The 21,342-nt window shown below is 41.5% G+C and overlaps 1 protein-coding gene across 6 annotated transcripts in view; it reads right to left on the reverse strand.

The window, feature by feature from the left end:
• Positions 1-21,342, reverse strand: part of CDC16 (cell division cycle 16) — a 37,915-nt gene that overhangs the window by 5,191 nt on the left and 11,382 nt on the right. For 4 of the 6 annotated variants that reach the window (XM_045081233.1, XM_045081230.1, XM_045081229.1 and 1 more), the window contains exons 11-18: positions 21,151-21,224; positions 20,385-20,510; positions 13,590-13,742; positions 12,002-12,065; positions 9,570-9,631; positions 8,183-8,318; positions 6,395-6,485; positions 2,636-3,101 (exon numbers count right to left, since the gene is read on the reverse strand). In XM_045081233.1, the coding sequence (XP_044937168.1) occupies positions 2,842-3,101; positions 6,395-6,485; positions 8,183-8,318; positions 9,570-9,631; positions 12,002-12,065; positions 13,590-13,742; positions 20,385-20,510; positions 21,151-21,224 (966 nt within the window). In that variant the 3' untranslated portion in view covers positions 2,636-2,841. Of the gene's footprint in view, positions 1-2,635; positions 3,102-6,394; positions 6,486-7,902; positions 8,018-8,182; positions 8,319-9,569; positions 9,632-9,744; positions 9,788-12,001; positions 12,066-13,589; positions 13,743-20,384; positions 20,511-21,150; positions 21,225-21,342 lie in introns of those variants that run through there. The other 2 variants (XM_045081232.1, XM_045081234.1) reach the window with 2 other exon arrangements.

The following is a 21,342-nucleotide window of genomic DNA, read 5'->3' on the forward strand; positions in this document are numbered from 1 at the left end:
CTCCTTGCTGCTCTGCCGACTTGTGATCTCTCTCCCTCTGTCAAATAAATAAATAAAATCTTTAAAAAAATAGAAAAAAGAACTAAAATTATAAAAATCTTAGAGGAAAACCTAAGTGAAAATCTGCATAACCTTGGATTTGGCAGTAGTTTTGTTAATATAATACCAAAAGCATAGTAAACAAAGTAAGAGAGAAATTAAACTTCATTAAATTAAAAATTTGTGTATCAAAGGACACTATCAAGAGAGTGAAAAGACAGTGGAAAGAATGGAAAAAGATACGTGCAAATCACGTATCTGAGAGTCTCCAGAACTGGTAAAGGACTCCAAGAGCTCAACAACAAAAAGATAAACACCCCAATTTAAAAGTGGGCACAAGATCTGAATAGACATTTCTCCAAAGACATACAAATGGCCAATAAGTACAGGATAAGATGCTAACATCACCAGTTATTACGCAAACACAAATCAACTAAAAGAGCTACTACTTCCCACCCACTAGAATGATTATAGTAACAATAAAAGAAATAAAAAGCTCTGGTAAGGATGCAGAGAAACTGGAACCTCATGCACTGGTCATGGGAATGTAAAATGGGCAATTCTATAGAAAGTTGGCCAGTTCCTCAAAAAGTTAGGCACCACATTAGCATATGAGCCAACAATTCCACTCCTAGGTACACACTCAAAGGAACCAAAAACAGGGCTCAGATATTTATACACTCCTGTTCACAGCAACATTATTCACATAGTCGAAAGGTGGAAACAACCCAGGTGTCCATCCACGATGAACGTGATATAGGTGGTATATGTTATGAAATATTACTCGGCCATAAAAAAGAACAAAGTTCTCGTAAAAGAACCTTAAAAATATGCTAGGTAAAGTCCGACACAGAAGGACAAATACTGTAAGATTCCACTTATATGGACTGGTCTAGATAGGCAAAGTCAGACACATAGTAGATGAAAGGTTATCAGGGGGCACCTGGGTGGTTCCATGGTTAAGCCTCTGCCTTCAGCTCAGGTTATGATCCCAGAGCCCTGGGATTGAGTCCCACATCAGGCTCTGTGCTCAGTGGGGAGTCTGCTTCTCCCTCTGGCCCTCACCCCACTTGTGCTCATTCTCTCTTGCTCTCAAATAAATAAAATCTTTTAAAAAAAGAAAAAGATTTGAGGTTATCAGGAGCTGGCAGGAAGGATGAATATGGAGTTAATGCTTAACAGGTACAAAATTTGTTTGGGATGAAGAAAAAATTGGAAATAAATGCCACCGAACTGTACAGTTAAAAATGGTTAAGATGGGGGCGCCTGGGTGGCTCAGTGGGCTAAAGCCTCTGGCCTTTGGCTCAGGTCATGATAGGGTCCTGGGATCAAGCCCCGCATCGGGCTCCCTGCTTGGCAGGGAGCCTGCTTCCTCATCTCTCTCTGCCTGCTTCTCTGCCTACTTGTGATCTCTCTGTCAAATAAATAAAAATTTTTTTTTTAATTTTTAAAAAATGGTTAAGATGGCTATCCATCTCCATAAGCAACACTCGCACACTTAATTTCTTAGAGCAGTTTAGATTTACAGGAAAATGGAACAGAAAGCACAAGCTCCCACGGACTCCCTGCCCATACCCGTATCCATACCTCGCACTGGTTTATTTGTGTCAATAATGACCCATTATTACTACCTTAAGTCCTTAGTTCATGTTATGCTTATTTTACCAGAATAAAGACAAAAAACAAAACAACAAAAAAACGGATGGGGGTAAATCACAGGGACAGAGGAGCCAAGCTGAAGGAGCTCCCAATGGCCAATGCTGAAAAAACTGAAGCCCTAAAATAATACTGTGTAGGATTAGAACCTAAAGTGAAAGTCCACACTAATGGTTGAATAAATAGGAGAAACAAATTTTCATTACAGAAGAATTCCAAATAATATATGCAGATATTCACCCTTCCAGAGGTGGAGCTTAAATCCCTTGGTTCTAAAAACAAACTAACTCCCCCCCTCCCCCAAAAAAACCCTTGGTCCTATTGAGGATAGGCTGAACTTCATGACTTGCTTCTAAAGCATGCATTAGGGAAAAACAGTAACCTCACAGTGGAAAAACCTGGTAGGCACCATCAAGATTAACACCATCTGTTGTAAGTTGTGTTGATACTGTGTACCCCTGATGAGAATAGTACGTCATCCACATCGGTGGTATTTTCTTCCCAAACCAAGAACTCTAGTCCAATATGAGAAATACATCAAACAAACTCAAAGCGAGAGACAATCTACAAAACAGCCGACCAGTCCTCCTCAAACCCATCTAGGTCATGAAAGACCAGAGAAGCCTGAGACACGGTCACAGCGGAGAGGTGCCCAAGTGCAGTGTGGCTCCTAAACAGGGCGTTGGGGCAGCACGAGGACACTGATGGGAAAACGGTGAAATCCCAGTAAAGCCTGCAGTTACGTTACTTGTAGTGTACCGGCATGCACTTCTTTATGACAAGGTTCCTTGGTCACTTAAGATGTGAATGGGGAGAAACCCGGTGAGGGGTCTGTGGGAGCTCTCTCTGCTACCTCTGCAGCTTTTGTTCATAAACCTAAAATCAGTCCAAAAGAAAAGCTGATTGAAAAAGGGAAAAAAAGACATAATATGCAATTTACCTCTTTATTTCTCTACACAGAACTGTTTTGTAGGATCAGAAAACATGTGCTGCAAAGGTGTCTGCTGCGGTCTCTTCCTGCAGGTCTCCATTCCTAAATGGAGCGGGGAGTCTGTATTCGTGCCAAAAAATGGGGAATTCTGAAGACGGCACAAGGATGTGAGAAACCCTAACCTCCCGCAGGACGGGAGCTGAGAACTGTCTGCGTCATGTGCTGTGGTCTGACATAGAGGTCTCCAGCATCATGTCACTTTCATTCATTTCAATTTCGAAGGTTTCTTCCAATGAAGGTCTGGGATCTGGAGTTTTCCTTGAGGTTTCCAGTGGTGCAAGCCCTGTTTCTTCTGTAGTCTGTTTCTCTACTTCAAATTCCCTGAAATCCCACGGAGGTGAAATAATGTTTTTTAGTGTCTTCATTGTATGCACATCAAAGTCATAACATTTTAACTTGTCTTTAATGTCTGCTCCTAGAAGGAAACAACACAAGGAGAATAAAATAAACTCTGTCATTTATCTGTCATTTCCATGGTTACACAGCACTACCTCCATCATTTAGTCGAATGGTACTTTTAAGAGGATGAATTTAGCTCAGAAGAAAAAAAATATGCCAATCACTCTCCTCTTCCTTTTCCCTCGATTCTCAAGAGGGCTTGCTTAGAAGTACATGTGGTTTCAGCTCCCAGTGGCTCAGCAATGCCTGTCCCTAAAGCCCTCACACAGGAGTGGAGCCAGCCAGCAGGCACCTGCCCTCGCCTGCTACAAACCAAGAACCGCTGGCCGGCATTCTGGCACAACTACAGTCTCAAGCCTTATGCACAAAGGAACCACAGTGAAAGGAAAAACCCACTCCATACATCAAAATCTTAAGACGAATGGACAAGAGCCTTCCAACAGAGAAGGTCAACAAAGGTCAATCATTTCGGACATAAACAGTATGTTTATGTTTGAACTGTGTAAGATTACACAGTTTTCAAACTAACAGCTTTCAATAGTAGGTGTTTCGACAGATGACGACATGCAAGTCTTCTAAAAATAAAAATAGTGCAGCACGGTGATTATTCATACTGTACTGTGTATTTGAAAGTTGTTAAGAGAGACTTTAGAAGTTCTCAAGAAAAGAAAACATTTTCTAATCTAGCGTGCACAGTGAAGCACGCTAACCACACTTTAGGTGATCATGTCACAGTATATACAAATACTGAACCATTATGTCATACACCTGAAACTAATATGCAATATGACAATTTCACCTGAATAAAAAAAATAAAAATAGTACATGATGACTGATATACTCGGGAATGTCCTCTGCAAGGCCATTAGCTTCAAGAGAACAGGCAAAATGTCTCTCACTCAATACTCTACCTCCAAAATGTCTCTCACTCAATACTCTACTCTCCCTAGCTTTATGGGAATTTTGCATTTAGCCTCACAATCTTCTTTGAATAAAAGAACCTGAGGCTCAGACTTGCCCAAAGCCACATGGCTGAGTGGCAGAGCTGCGATTTTAACCCAGGGTCTTTAGGATGCTTTAAGCTTAGGGTGTTCAGACTTTATGCTTTAGCTTTAAGGAAGCGAGTTATAACATACACACTAAAAAGTGTGCATTACTGGGCTAATCTTCATATATGCATATACCCACATAACCACCACCAGCCCGAAAGAGATCACACTTCCAGCTCCCAGAAAACCACCCCGTGCCCTTTCCAGTGAATACCTTCCCTTCCCAAGTCAGAAGTAATCACTGCTCAAATTTTTCTATCGCCACTGATTATTGTGCTTATTACTAATCTTCACATAAATGGTATGAATCAGTGTATATTCTTTTTGTCAAAATGAGATTCATCTATGTTACAGGACGACTTAATAGTCCTTTCAAGTGTGTAGTACTCTACTGCATGAGCTCGCCGCAATTTCCTTCTCCATTCTCCTATGCACGGCCATTCAGTTATTTCCAGTTGGTGTAATTCCAAACGTAGCTGCTGGAAAGAATCCTGTGTGTGAGCACTGGCCTCCTGAGGCCCTTGAACACTGGGAACACACCTGGAAGCAGTATTCCTACACCCTAAGAGCAACATGGTAGATCACCACCCTAACACCCCAAAGAATCACACCTCTTCAGCCCCCCACTCAGGACGACGTGCACTGAGTCCTGGAACTTGTGCTGAACAGAATGTGATCGAAGTGATTTGTGACACTTCTAGCTTTCAAGGTCTTGAGGCTTTAATTCTCTTCCTTAGAACCTGAGACCTCCATCCTATGAAGAAGCCTGAGATAAGAGACCCATAGGCAACCTGGCTGTGTCAGCTAAGGTCCCCATCTATGCATGAGTCCATCTTAGGCTTGTCAGTCTGTCAAGTGTCAAGTGTCTGCTGACCACGGCTGCCATTTGTGAATGAGACCAGCAAACGGGCCACCAATCAACCTAGAGAACGCTGAGAAATAATACGGCCTAGTGGGTTGGAGCAGTCTGTGAAGCAGCAACAGATAACGGACTGAACAGGCCCGTTTAACCGTAGCAGACACGCTCAACAGTGTTCCAAAGTGTAGTACACTAACAGGCAGCAATACACCAGAGTATCGGCTACTCCGTGTCACCACTGACGCTCGGCACTACTGGTGTTCTCCACCTGCAGCCAGTGTGGCAGGTGCGCAGTGACATCCCAGTGTGGTTTTAGTCTCACTTCCATGATGCATACTGACACTGAGCCCACCCATTTGCAACATCAGTGGATCTCCTCTTTGCTAAAGCTCCTGTTCAAGTGTTTTGCCCACTAGAGGCTTACCTTTTTTTTTTCCTTTTCAAATTTTTATTTAAATTCTAGTAAATATATAGTGCAACATGGACCCATTTTTAACTGAACTTTTTCTTAATGATTTATAGATTTTTCGATGAACAGAAGTTCTTCGTTTTATTGAAGGCTAATTTAATCAACCCTTTTCTCCTCTCATGGTTTTATGTCTCGGTCTCAAGGTTTAACCTCACTATACCCTCGTTACCTTAAAAAGTTTGTAACTAAGTAAGTACCCAAATACAGCATTTCCATCCAGATTTATCTTGACTTGCTTATTATTACAAAAAAATTATTTAAAGAATTACAGAGCACTGTAATGTGAATGTAAGCCAGCTTAATATCCCACTGAAATATACAAGTTAATATGCTATTAATAGCCTATAAACCCCATTTATGAAGAATTAAGGCCAGAGATTTTCATTTATTAGGAATTAGAAATTATTAGAAACTAAAAGTCTTTAAGATTTTTTCCATCAATTAAATTGATTCTCCTGTATCGCAGCACTTTACACATACTCTATAACAGTATTTTGCATTTACGAAGTGCTCAATTTTAAAATGCATGAATACTTAGTAAGTCCTTAATTCCCACAGACTTGTTTCAACAAAATAAATGGGGTTTCTTTTTTTTTTTTTTTTTAAAGATTTTATTTATTTATTTGTCAGAGATAGAGCGCGAGCAAAAGCGAGCACAGGCAGACAGAGTGGAAGGCAGAGTCAGAGGGAGAAGCAGGCTCCCCGTGGAGCAAGGAGCCCGATGTGGGACTCGATCCCAGGACGCTGGGATCATGACCTGAGCCGAAGGCAGCTGCTTAACCAACTGAGCCACCCAGGCGTCCCATAAATGGGGTTTCTTGATCGAGTTAAATGGTTAGAAAGATAATTTAGAACCTTACAGGAGATTTACAGAGATACACAACAATCCAAAGAATGGAATACAATGTCAGTCAAAGTAATTATAATCTTACCAATGTAGGCTTCAGAATCACCAATGTACATCTCAATGCAATGACCAAGCATCGTGACAGAAAATGTATCATCTCGCCTAAGACCAAGGGCCTGTCAGAAAAGATTCAGCATGGTTATTAGAAGAAAATGTATTTCCTTCTCTTTCTTTTAAAAATATTCCTGCAGGACTCAATTCAAAACACTCCAGGGAATCAGAAGGAGTGGGGAAGGGCGGGCTACAAGAACAGCCACGAATTGATGTTGCTGAGGTTGGGTGATGGCCACATGGAGGGTCATTACAGCATTCTGTTTTATGTTTGAAATCCCACTTGTCCAGAAAGATTTTCAAAACCGTATCTCCACATAGAGACATCTAAGCCTTCTGTGTTAATTATATAAGAGAGGCAAATTATCCCATCTCCACACACATTTGAAAGATCACACAAACCGGAAAAGCTGTTAGTCCACACTTCTGAGTAGCTCAGAATTCTGGTTATCAGAGTGGCACTTACAGGACTTGATCTCACCTGAACATTTTAACCGATCCTATGTGTGTTTTCTCCTATTTTATCTTTCTCTCCAGATACCATGATTTCATTGATTCTAAGACCCATATATTTTTTTCAAATTGTAACCCTTCGGAACCTGGGAAGTCGTAAACAACCAACAGCTGGCGGTTGCTTAATACCGCTGTCAGCCGCCCACAGCCGTAACGAGTGCCCTGCGACGGGGCAGTGAGCAGCGGGACCTGGCAGCCATAGAGACGTGAACACTCTCAAACACGGGAACTGCCATTGTTGTGGACACTTCCTGGCAGCCTAAGACCTGCAGAGCCAATATCTTTGTTTGGGAGAAACCTAGTCAAGAGCGGAGTCTACGTACCGGCACCGAGAGCAGACACATTGCTCTGCAATGTCGTACGCAAGTGATTTTGAAGAACCAAAGTCTGATAGAGTACCATAATATCTATTTCACTTACATTTTCTTTTTTATGTAGATAACCACAGTGATCCCCGATGAAAATCTGTATGTCCCAGTATGGCCAAAAAGAGCACTTTTTCCAAGTACCAAAAAACAGGGAGATAAGAAAAAATCATGTAGGGGCACCTGGGTGGCTCAGGTGGGTTAAGCCTCTGCCTTCGGCTCAGGTCATGATCTCAGGGTCCTGGGATTGAGCCCTGCATCAGGCTCTCTGCTCAGTGGGGAGCCTCTCCCCCTCTGCCTGCCTATGATCTCTGTCAAATAAAATAAAATCTTTAAAAAAAAAAAAGAAAGAAAGAAAAGAAAAGAAAAAGAATCATGTAAAGTTTCAAGGTTTATTTGTGTGTGTCTGTGTTGAGTGTGTGTGTGCATGTGTGTAGTCCACTGGCTTATTAATGGTGTCTTAGATTTGGCAAAATACGGCATGTGGATTTAGGAGAAATTCTTTCCTTGTGATGAACATAGATTGTTTTGTTCACTGACCAAAGTGACCTAAGGGCATTAATTACAACTCCTAAAAAGAGAGACTGGAACTTCTTTTTTTCTGTTTAAACGGGGCCAATAAATATCACAAATACATGTATGTCTCATTGTACATTTAAGACAAGTCTCATATTGATCTCTCATTTGATGAGACTGCAAAATGCACACAATGCTTTTCTCTGCAAAGGAAAGAAGAAAGCACAAGGTCACCTGAAGAATTTTTAAATGGCAAAATAAACATTACCCAGAAAAACAAACAAATACCCCAACACTGCCTAGAAAAGATCTTTTTTTAAAAAAAAAGATCTTTTTTAAAAAGAGTGGTAAATGTTAACTAGACATACCGTGTGGAAATAGTCAACAGCATTTTCAAAGTTGCCCATCAGACTGTGGATATACCCTATGGCAGAATAGGTGGACGCATTCTGGGGAATTAACACCAGTGCCTGACGGTGGTAATCCAAGGCCTCGGCATACTTTCTGCGAGAGGATGAGAGAGGGAGTTGGGAGTGGGAAGAGCGGGAAGAAAGAGAGGAACAGTGAGTAGGCGCAGTGAAAGCACTGACTTGCTAGGTCTAAGATGAGCACTCATCCATATAAAAACATCAGAAACAGGGGCGCCTGGGTGGCTCAGTGGGTTAAAGCCTCTGCTTTCGGCTCAGGTCATGGTCTCAGGGTCCTGGGATCGAGCCCCGCATGGGGCTCTCTGCTCAGCGGGGAGCCTGCTTCCTCCTCTCTCTCTCTCTGCCTGCCTCTCTGTCTACTTGTGATCTGTCTGTCAAATAAATAAATAAAATCTTTAAAAAAAAAAAAAAAAACAAAAAAAAAAAAACATCAGAAACACTTTGGGAAATCAGAGTAACAGTTCTGGATGGTTCCACCACCGTCTACCTGGACACCTCCCTGAAAGAGACCTTCCAGCTGAGGGCACTCCCACAGGGACCCAGGCCGGAGCTGGAGCCCCACGACACTGCAAGGCCTCCTCTATGGCAAGACAAACCCCCCACACCACCACCGGTTAAAAGAACCAAAGGTCCACAGAAGTTACTTGGGACAGCATTTCCCAAAGCTCTCTGGAATACCTGCCCTGTAGATCTTTTGTGAAAAAAAGGTTCACTAAAGTTTGGGAAATGCTGCAGCTCAAAATGAATAGTAAAGACTCCAAGATAAAAACAGAAAACAGAAAAACCTGTTATATTTTGAGTAGCCTAGAGTTTCCCAAACTTATTTAACCAAAAAAATCTATTTCTCAAAGGCTGCTGTTTAGCACACCATAAAACTCATACCTACAGAAAATGAGTGAGTTAGAATATGGACATGGTTTTAACTAAACCCTACTATCCTAATTCTTCCAAATTAATTTTGAATACCAAATTTTAATCTAAGAAAATAAAAGTATAATTCTTTAAACTTCTAGAATTATATCACCAGAATATAAAAATAAGGAAGTAATAAAAACCACTAGAGATAATTATTTTGATGCTTGCTATATCTGAACAGCAAAGGACCCAGTTGGAAGATCTCAAAATGAAAGTACGGAAAAGAGCACTCGGCAGGCCCAGTCAGTGAAGCATGCAGCTCCCAAACTTGGGGTTCTAGTTTGAGCCCCACACTGGGTGTAGAGATTATTACAAATAAAAAATCTTTTAAAAAAGGATGGAGAAGGCTACACAAAATTACGTAAACTTTCAGTCACAGAGAATATTTTTGAAAATGTCCTACTTTACTTACTTAAGCTTCCTGCAGACGTGCCCCAAGTTGTTCAACAAAGGTTCCCATTTGTCAACCGTAACCTGAAACACAGCAGCATCAAACCCATGACTCAGGAATGCCGCCTTTCAGATGGACCCATTCAGCCGCACCATCCCACGTACCCACGAAGGCCGCCCTCTTTCCCAGTACCTACGCAGCATGAAGGAGGTATTCATTGGATTCTCCATCTTTCTTTCCTATTAGGAGAGACTTCCTGAGGACACTATTATTATTAACACAACTTTGTTAATGAGCCACACCATGAAGAAGTTCAACTTCTGTATCTCCAGCTCAGAGCTTTCCATCTGCCTACTAAATATTCCTACTTAGAAGGCTCACAAGCACTGCAAATCCAGTACACCGCCCACTAAACTCTTACCCTGCCAGCCCAGCTCCCCAACCTCAGGCCCTTCTGAGCGCCTGCCTCTCGTGCCTGGTGCCCTCATCATCCCTAACCCCTAGGAACCACCAAAGACTCGCTCATCAGCCCCCATGTAACAAGTCTTGTCTGGGCCCCACCACCTCAGGATAAGGTACAAGGTCCTTAATGATCAACACCTAACCCTCTTGACACATTTCTTGAAGTAAATCCTGTGAACTTAAACTCTATGAACTTAAAATCCAGGCTGTAATGGATTCGCTCCAAGCCGGCACATACTGTTCTCTAACCTTCTATGACCTTCTCCTCACTTGTATTTGGCTGCCGTCTGCGCCTGCACTAGGACGGAGGAGTAAGATGCCGTACCCAAGAGGCCTTCCTGGCCCCTCAAGTCTGGGTTAACCGCCCCCGGTGGGTTCCGTTATTTGCTCAATCACAGCTGTTTTTGTGCACTGTTTAATTACTGCCAATTTAATCTCCAATCCCCAACAGGTCTAAGGGTAGGAACTATCACGCCAGTTTCCTATTGGCTCCCAACACCTTGCTCAGAGCTTAGCACACAGTGGACACACGATCAGTCTAAGCTAACAGGACGACAGACCTGAGCCACAATCTCCAGCCCCCAAGCCTGGCTCCAGAAGCCAGAGCCCATGGGAACAAAAAAACACCCTTCATGATCCTTAAGGCACCACTGCTTCCCTATGGCTACTCTGACCTTTGCTACAGTTAACAACTAAAGTCAACAGTACTTCCCCATCTTCATTTCACTTTTTAATGGGCATTTTATCAATTTCATAGTATTGTGCATTTGTACTTAAACCCATTACTATAAATTTCTGTAAGACTCCACAGTGCCCTCAGATCATCAAAAAATATAGTTTCAACTCTCAGTGTGGTTTGTGATAGTGTGTCTTAAAGCTTTCTGTGCCTGAGAATCATCTTGGGATTTTGCCTAAACTGCAGACTATGATTCAGTGCATCTAGGATTGTGCACTTCTAGTCAGCTTCCAGGTGATGCTAAGGCAGCTGGTCTAGTTAGAGCAGCAAAGCTCTAAGCTATTCAACTCTGAAGACTGGCAGGGTGACATGTGGCAACCCCGTATGAACAGAAACACATTCATTATATACATACTGTATCAACATACAGAAATACCGTGTTTTTAAGTTCCTGGGACAAATAAAAGACCAAAACAGATAAAGCTATGTGTATGGGGACAAGTGGACTGCCCCTTGGCAGGGCTCCAGAGGGAGCTGGGTCTGTCAGTAGAGGAAGCAACAGCCAAGGAAGATTGTGGGCTACAAAAAAGGCTGCCCCAAAAGGAACAAGGTAAAAATGGGACATGGTAGTCAGCAAGGAATAAAACAAAATAGAGGTAAATGAGAAGAATCAAGAACCAGAAGAGTAGGAATATGCAAATCCCTTACCTACAGAAGCTGACAGTATCTAAAATTGTTAATTTCAAAATAATACCCAGGTTTATACATCCAAGCTAGCTGGAAAGTTAGTTCGTAAGCACACATCTTTCACATGGTAAAACCTAGTTAAATATTTCAAACGCTGAGAGATCTAAATCTATTTTTAAGTACAAGGGAAGAAAGAGCCATGATAGGTCTGACTAAAAGGATGCCCGGCCTTACTCCTACAGCACTGAGCACCGTCCATCTACACATTAATCAACGAGGGGGCAACTTCAGTTCCAGAGAAGGGTATCGTATGTTAGAGGATACAGTGCCCACCAGTGTCCACGATCACAACACTCCCCATATCAAATAATCAACAAATATATTCTAATTACTCCCACATATCAAAACTACAGTCTCTTAGGAAGCAAACAATTGACACCTAGCCTCTCAATTAGAAACAGACCCAATTTATTCCATGTAGCAAGATAAATGCCTGAAATCTCAACATTAACAAGCCATTTGCCAGGGTAAGTATTAGCCCATTGTCTTGGGCAAGATAGACTGTCCTTATTATTGTTCTCATTCAACAGCAAACACACTTAAGAGTAACAGATATTACATAGAATACCTCATTTCCAATTGCTTTAATTTTTTCCAAAGCATCAAGAAACCATTTTTCTGCTGTTTTCCATCTAAAATAGAGGGGGAAAGTTTGCAGATTATTCAGAATTAGCAAGTATACACATAGTAAGAAAAATGAGGTGAATTTCTGTAAATAGTTTATTAAAATTCAAATTCAAATCAGATACATGATTAATTTTATAGCCTTAAAATCACAGGTCATCAGATTTTAGAAGATACGATTAATTCTCTTTATTCTTGGTAGTTATATTCCATTAAGTCACAGTGAACACTTTTAGCAAATACTAAACTATGGCTCCAGGCAGAATGTAGGGTCAAGTTCCTACAAACCTATGGTCAACTACTGAACATATAACCTGTTTTCCATGTGCTTCTGTTGACTGATACCTTATCTAACATACATGCTGATGCACGGACACTGAACACAGCCAGCAACAGAACTCATCATCTGTAGCCCTGTTGTGTGGAGGGTCACAAACAGCACATACCAGGCTTGGGATCATTTTAAACAGTTACACCATCAAGAGAAAGCAAAAAAATGTGACAAATGTGACACAAAATAGACTGCAAAAAACCAAAACGCTCGGGTGCCTGGGTGGCTCAGTGGGTTAAAGTCTCTGCCTTCGGCTCAGGTCATGATCCCAGGGTCCTGGGATTGAGCCCCGCATCAGGCCCTCCTCCTCTCTCCCTGCCTGCTTCTCTGCCTACTTGTGATCTCTGTCTGTCAAACAAATAAATAAAATCTTAAAAAAAAACACACAAAAACAAAAACAACGCTCATTTACAGTATGAGAGCACTAATAGGAAAGCAGAATGTCACCTCTGCGTCGTCTGGGAATGTGCATCTGTCTGCAAACAGGAAAGTGCTGACTGTGGCTTACAAAACCAATAGATTGTCTATTAAATCATCACTGTATATTATATTAAAACAGCTCCAAACTTGCTTTCATATATACTAGATCATCCAATTTTTAGAAGATACACACACACACCATAAAAAACACTACAGTAGTACTGATTCGCTGTCTTTAAATTAATGTATAATTTAGTGCGAAGGACTATAAATATTTTTCTCTTTACAGTAGGACACTGAATTATTCTACAAATATCCAAGGATACAGTAATGTCTCGAGTGACCAGGAAACTCAGACTGAGCCATTCTAATTAGTTTACTTTTTGGTTTAACTGCCAACTAAATGAACAACAACAGTTTTGTTTCACAACTGTGAGAAATCTTCCTCAAATGTACGAGTCCAGCTCCTAATCAAGGAGAAGAAGGGCTCCAGGATGCCTCCGAGCCACCCTGTGGGGTACGGTCACTTCACCACTGGCAACAACTGTCCAGTTTTGGAACTATGTGCCTGTGCAGCCCGTGTCCAAAGGAACCAAACTGTTAGCAAATTTAAAGAAATCCAAGAAAACACTTTGTATTTTCTTCTTTTTTTTCAAACTGTCTGCCTCCATCTCCTAAAATGGTACGTATTTATAAACAAAAATCTAATAAATAGTGACTGAGGTTTTACTTCATTTACGGAAAAGAAAAAAGGGAGGATTTGGGGCCTCTCGGTACTTACTCTCCATTCTGAAATGCAACCACGCCAACCTCATGCATAACAAATGGGTCTTCTGGTGCAATGCTGAGGGCTTGGCCAAAGAATCTTTCAGCCAATTTTGAGTTATTGGTCAATCCATATTCTAATCCGATGTACAGCATTGGCAAATGACACCTAAAAATAATGGAAAATTTCACATATTCAACACCTAAAACTTTATAATTCGGCAGAAATTAATTTATCACGTTTAAATCCTGTCTGCAAAATAACTTAATCACAGCCGAAAAACAAGGTGCTTACTTTTTTCTAACACTTTCTTTATTGATATTTAATCAAGGTCTAACAGGTTTTTTACTGCTTACCTACTACTTCTACAATCAGCAACCTATTCATCTTTTTCATCATTCTACAGTAAAAACAAAAAAATCAAAAACCCTCTGAAGCAGAAGGGCATGTGTGCTTCCTGTTTTCTTCCATGATGCTAAGGTCAGACCCTTAGCCCGGACTGTCTTCCCTCCTCTCCTCTTCTGATTCGGTACTGTGTGTCCTTTGTGACGTGTTCAAGTTCCACTCCTCTTTGTTAAATGCTTCTGCCTTTCTAACCTAAATGGCTCTCCCTTGCGTGGATTCCTATTATTTCAATTCCTATCAGTTCTATGCCAGGGAGTTCAGAAGTATGTCGTGTATACCCCATTTTCACATCCTCTGCAACAGTTCTAGGCACAGATTAAGTACCAATCCCTTAACTGAATCTCCATCTTGTCAGACCAGTAATTACATTAAAAGGAACAGAATAATATTTCTTTGAAGATGGGTCTAAGAAAGTCTATAAATAGTAACCAACTGGATGGTATGTTCTCCGGTTTTAATCAAGAATCATGACTCAGTGGGGCGCCTGGGTGGCTCAGTGGGTTAAATAAAGCCTCTGCTTTAGGATCAAGCCCCGCATCGGGCTCTCCGCTCAGCAGGGAGCCTGCTTCCTCCTCTCTCTCTGCCTGCCTCTCTGCCTACTTGTGATCTCTGTCTGTCAAATAAATAAATAAAATCTTAAAAAAAAAAAAAAAAAGAATCATGACTCAGATAAAGACTGTATCACCTACAGAAGAGTCATGAAGAACTTTTTTTTTTAATTTCTTTTCAGTGTAACAGAATTCATTGTTTATGCACCACACCCAGTGCTCCATGCAATACGTGCCCTCCATAATACCCAACACCTGGCCACCACCTGCCTCCCACCCCTTCAAAACCCTCAAACTGTTTTTCAGAGTCCATAGTCTCTCATGGTTCATCTCCCCTTCCAATTTCCCTCAACTCCCTTCATTTTATTTTTTTTTTTTAAAGAGCTCACAAGGATACAGAGAGGCAGGCAGAGAGAGACAAAGGGAAGCAGGCTCCCCGCTGAGCAGAGAGCTTGATGCGGGGCTGGATCCCAGGACCCTCAGATCATGACCTGAGCTGAAGGCAGAGGCTTCTGAGCCACTCAGGCGCCCCATGAACTCTTTAAAAGGATTTACCTGGAGAAAGTACTTCCAAAATGGCCAAGTAAGGACCTCTTAAAAACTCTCCTCCATTAAAGAAACAAGAACACTGCCTAATTATCAAAATAAACTTTTTCAAAACTCTGGAAGTTAACCAAGTGGTTACAACAATCTGAGGGGTGTTTGTTCTAGAAAAATAGCTGACGTGTACAAAAGACACACAGAACAATTAGCAATCTGAGGGTCAGAGGTGAGGGGTGAAATCAGTCAATAGAAAGTGTCTGAGACAAAGACCAGATGTTGGATGTACTAGACAAACAATTTAAATAACCTATTTTAAATATGAAAATAGAAATAAACAGAAAATCTTGAGTTGAAAAATAAAATAAATCACTAGAAGGGCTTGGCAGCAGTTTGAAAAAGCTGAAAAGCCAGTGAACATGAAAACAGGTCAACTGAAGATTACCCAATTTAAGGAACAGAAAGATAAAACGATGAAGAAAAACGAACAGAACTTCAGAGACCTGGGGGATACCACCAAGCACACCAAAATATGCACGATGATGCATTTGCCCCAGAAAGCAAAAGGAAACAGTAAGGAGCAGAAAGATATTTGAAACCAAAGAATATTTGGGCCCAAACACCTCAAAGCCAAAAAAAAAAAAAAAAAAACCCTTCCAAGTAGGCTACTCAGAGGTCCACACCTAGACACATCACAGACCACTGAAAAGGCGACCCTCCCATCTTTAAAGCATTGAGAATCCTCAACTAATAGCACACAAGAGGCCCAGTGAGATTAACATCTGACTTCTAATCAAATATGTGGAGGCCAAGAAGGCAGACGGACAGTGTTTAAAGTGCTGAAAGAAACAGAGCGCCAACCAAGATTTCATACCCAATAAAACGATCCTTGAAAATGAAGGCAAAATCAAGAATTTATCAGGGCAGGGGTGCCTGGGTGGCTCAGTGGGTTAAGGCCTCTGCCTTCAGCTCAGGTCATGGTCCCAGGGTCCTGGGATCAAGCCCCATATGCGACTCTCTGCTCAGCAGGGAGCCTGCTTCCCTCTCTCTCTGCCTGCCTCTCTGCCTACCTGTGATCTCTGTCAAATAAATAAATAAAATCTTTAAAAAAAAAAAAAAATACCAAAGGGAGTCCCCCAGGCTGAAATGAAAAGGACACTACACAGTAACTCAAATACCACATTAAAAAAAAAAAAAAGCTTAGTAAAAGTAACCACATAGAGGGGTGCCTGGGTGGCTCAGTGGGTTAAAGCCTCTGCCTTTGGCTCGGGTCACAGTCTCAGGGTCCTGGGATCGAGCCCCGCATGGGGCTCTCTGCTCAGCAGGGAGCCTGCTTCCCTCTCTCTCTGCCTGCCTCTCTGCCTGCTTGTGATCTGTCAAATAAATAAATAAAATCTTTAAAAAAAAAAAAGTGACCACACAAACATAAGATGTATTTTTGTTTGCAACTCCTATCTTCTATCTGATTTAATAGATAACTGAATACAATAATTATAAATTTGTGTTGAGAGACTTACAATGTTTAAGATGTAATGTGTATGATCATAGTACAAGGGAGAAAGGAGGTAGGAGGGAACAGAGCTGCACAGGGATTAATTTTTACGTACTACAGGAAGGAAGTTGCTATGGTAGAATAAGACAATCGTCTTCTCCCTTGTTCTGATACAGAGCACCTAAAACCCTCACAATTTCCTGAGTGATGGGAATTTCTTTTGTTATTCATGACTCCTTTTGATCATACCTGTTTATGCTAATGAAGGTGACTCCAGGTATGGCTCTGCCTTGTGATGGGACCAGTTACAAAAGGACCAAGTGATGAGAGGGTTGCAACTTTTGTTCCTCACCACTGACCTCCCAGGAAGGGAAGCACTGGCAATCGAGCCCCATAAAACCTTTAGAACAATGAGCCTCAGACCTTCTGGGTTGGCAGGAACAAAGCAGTGCTGGGAGGTGGCATGCCTGGAAAGGGACAGACGGCTGCAGGCTCCCCTGCCCACACTGCCCTGTGCATCTCTTCCATCTGGCTATTCCTTAGTGTATCCTTTATAACAAGCCAGAAAATGTAAGTAAGATGTTTTCCTGAGTTTGGTGGGCCATTCTAGCAAATCATCAAATCTCAGGAGAGAGTCATGGGAAGCTCTGATTCATAGCCAGTCAGAAGTAAAAGTGGCCTAGGACTTACCACTGGCATCTGAAGTGGGGAGGGGGGGGCAGTCTTGTGGCACTGCGAGCTCACCCTGTGAAAGGTCTCCACTAAGTCTGGGTAATATCAGAACTGAATTGACTTTTAGGGACCCAGCTGGTGTCCAGAGAATCAGAGAACTGGTTGTTGGTGTTGTAAACCCCTTTGTTGGTATGAATCCAAACTAGACTGTTTTAAGATGTTAACTGTAATCTCCAAAGTAACCACTAAAAACAACAAGAACAAAAAACCACAACTCAAAGAACATAGTATAAGGAAAAATCAAGGAATTAAAATGTTTGTTATAAAATATCTAATACAAAGGGCAGTAACAAGGAAGGACAAAAAAGATATAATATAAAACAGAGCAAAATGGCTAATTTAAATTCTAGCTTCTCAGTAATTATCTAACACATAACTGGATAAAATTCCATCAAAAGGCAAGACATTGGCAGAATGGATAATAAAACCACGAACCAACTACATGTTGTCTAGAAAAGACATACTTAAGATTCAAAGACACGAAGCTGAAAGTAAAAGAGTGGAAAAAGACCACGCAAACAGTAACAAAGAACTGGTGAGATTATACTAATATCACACTAATCAGCCTTATGACAAAATCTGTTACAGACAACGAAGGACCTTCTATACTAATAAAAGCTTCAATCCATCAAGAACCAAAAAATGGAGACCCAAAATACATGTAGCAAAAACAGCCAGAAGTGGAGGGGAAAAGAGACAATTCATAAAGTAATCATTGGGAGGCTTCAATGCCCCGCCCTGCCTTAGTGGACAGAATAATGGGCAGAAGACAAACAAGAAAACAGAAGGTAAGAACCACACATCACCCAACCAGACCCGAGGGATTACAACAACAACACTGTACCCAAAAAGAGCAGAATTCTTAAGTGTACCCGGAACGTTCTCTACGACACACCATGTTAGGTCATAAAACAAGCCTGAATAAATTTGAAAGGACTATGTTCTCCAACCACAATGGAATCAAACTAGAAAGCCTAACAGAAGAAAATGTGGGATATTCACATATATGTGGAAATTAAACAACATACTCTTACATAACCAGTGGCTCAAAGAAAAAATCATAAAGGAAACTTTAAAATATTTACACAATTTCAAACATTTATCCAAACACAGGGCAAGTTAAAAGAATGCAAAATTGTTCTGAGGGAGAAGAACAGAAAAGAATAATGCTTATTTTGATGAGCTGATTTGAAATTTTAATTGGATAAAGTCTGTTAGATTGGGAAACATTGTCATTGGTTTTGATTCTTAGGCAGGAATTAACTACCAACCAATAGTAACTGAGTCTGTGAACACCGGGGGTGGGGGGGGAAACAGACGACACCACCCTAGCCTGTGCTGGTAAGGAACCACGCACGGTACATTACGGAAACTTTTTCCCTGCTAATTTACCAGATTGACAGATTAGGGGTTAGTAGACATGGGAACCAAGCTTCGGCAAAGCACTGGACGAGGCCTCACACATCCCGGTGGATAAACTGGAGAACCCTGGACGGGGTATCAAGGACCATTTAGGTAAATCAATAACAGGATGAACAATTTTAACCTGGAGGGTTTTGTAGTTTGGTTTTTTTTTTTAAGATTTTGTTTATTTGAGGTGGGGAGGGCAGAGGAAAAGGGAGGAGCACACTCCCCAGTGAGTAGGGAGCCTCAAGGTGGGGCTCAATCCTGCAACCCTGAGATCATGACCTGATGAGCCAAAGGCAGACACTTAACCGACTGAGCCACCCAGGCGTCTCTGGAGGACTGTTTGTAACATGTTGGCATTAGGACTGAATTTATATGCCCCTGCCTTGACCAAATCCATGTTAAACCCTATCCCGATGTGATCACATTTGGAGAAGGCCTGTGAGGAAATAATAAAGGTTAAATGAGGTCAGAAGGGTGGGAACGTGACACATAAGGGCCCCCCGGTGCCCCTGTGAAAGAAGAGACCAGAGCTCTCTCCCGGCCACATCAGGACACAGTGAGAAGGTGGCATGTGCAAGTCCGGAAGGACGCCCCCATTCAGGGACCGACGGGCCAGCACTTTGACCAGGGACTTCCCAGCCTCTGGAGCTATGAGAAAATACATTTTCATTCTTCCAAGCACCCAGTCTAAGGCACTTTGGTAAGGCGGTCTGAAGAGACTGACGCAGCGAGGAAGCTACTTCCTTTACAGGATGCGCACGGGTGACAAGTTAGGTATAGAAGTCATACATACAGAATAGAACAGAACTGAAAAAAAAATCTGGGAATCATTAATAATTTAGATGTAAAACTGGGCACCAAAAATAAGTCTGATAGTCTGAAAAGGGTCAAACCTAACAAAGAAACATTCAGTGCAAATGACTGTATGACCCCACTCCTGAATACCACCAGCAAACCAATCAAGGTAGCTAACTTGTACGAGGGCTTTCTGCACATCAGGTGTTGCTGAAAGTCTGGAACTCGTATTGTCCGTTATTCCCAGCAGGAAGTCCTGCGATTACATCTGTCTTTCGAGAGGGGGCATCACTGGGCAAGATCAGCAGTTTGAGCTACTGCACTCCTGCCACCTCCCCAGAGACAGAGACAGCCCACATAAAAGAACACTGCTAGGGCTAGGGCCTAGGGCTGGGGCCACCTGAGTCCAAAGAGAGTAGACAGGAACAATAGCAACACTTCACGTCCCAAAGTAAGATACTCTTAGGGCACATTTACGTCACTGAGTATTGATATCCTTAATATTGATATCAATCTAGAACACTGGCAAAAACAGTCCTCTAAGCCCACAGCAAATCCCTTTTGGACTTAAATAGGACATAAATAACAACTGGCATACTATGAATGCTTTCATTCTTGCATAAGCAGGAGAAGGGTCGCATCTCTTCCCTCAGCTTAATTTCCTAGTTCCCTTCTGCACTGGTCAAGGTGAACTGCTAGACAAAATCACTACACCAGCCTCTCTTTCCCTCAATTTCCAGTTATTTTACAATTATAAGCTACTAACAACACACAGGTAAGGTACTTTTGTTTAGTTCAGGAACCCAATGGCATGGCAGAAATCATGGAAATGTCCATTCTGTGGGCAAAAGCAATCCTTCGTGGATTTTACCACGTGCTCTGCAGTACCCTTTCATCAGCTGTGCGGCCGTGAAGTAGGCAGCCATGGCCTGGTCGTGCTCACTCTCCACCGCAAACGAGTGCCCGTACGCTACCCACGCAGGCCCATAAGTCTTCTCAAGTGTTGTTGCTTTGCTGAAACAAGAGATATCATCCTAGTCATACAGTCATTCTTAAAATTTTTTCTCCAAAGTTTATACACTTTCCCTTAGAGCCATTTTCTATTTTGCTCACATGGAAGAAGTCAGTTATTATAAAACCTTAAATCCACAGTTATTCTTCCCACACTGGACATTCTTCTGCACGTCAGTAATTGAGTAATACTGGTTCAGGAGCTAGACTGGGTTGCATGGAGTTCCTAAAGCTAAGACGCAGCAGATACTTCTATAAACTAGCTCACTATGCCAAGAATTCTGTTCTATAGTCACATTTAGTGATCCCAATCTCACGTGGTTTCACGTAATTTCACAACTGTTAACAGTATCTCTGTAAATAAAAAACAGGCTTCAAATCACATTATTCTTTCATATTTCTTCTCATTTATAAATGATTTAAATATATCATAAGTTATTGAGAACAAGGTCCACACCACTGACTGATCTCCCCTCATGACATCTTATAAAAGGTACATAATTGATATAACTTAACTGAATATGCTAAAGAAATCATTCTTTCATACTGCTTTTAAATTAGTTAACTAATTATTGTATTAAAAAGGATGAACAAAAATTCAGTTCCTATAGGCTTATTACAGAGGAAAACAACAGATTCATACCTGAGATATCTTCTGGCATGTTCATTTTTATGACCAACCATAAGATAATAGCATCCCACTGCAAACCAAGACACCTACAAAATTCAGAATTTACTGTGACCATAGATGCTTAACTTGGAACTGGAAATCTCTAACATTTAGGCCAGAGATGGGACTAGATGTCCCATCACATGTTCAAGCTCAAGTTATTCT

This window comes from Mustela putorius, unplaced genomic scaffold (assembly GCF_011764305.1).
Source record: "Mustela putorius furo isolate JIRA1106 unplaced genomic scaffold, ASM1176430v1.1 tig00000551_pilon_pilon_pilon, whole genome shotgun sequence".
NCBI classification, from domain to species: domain Eukaryota; kingdom Metazoa; phylum Chordata; class Mammalia; order Carnivora; family Mustelidae; genus Mustela; species Mustela putorius.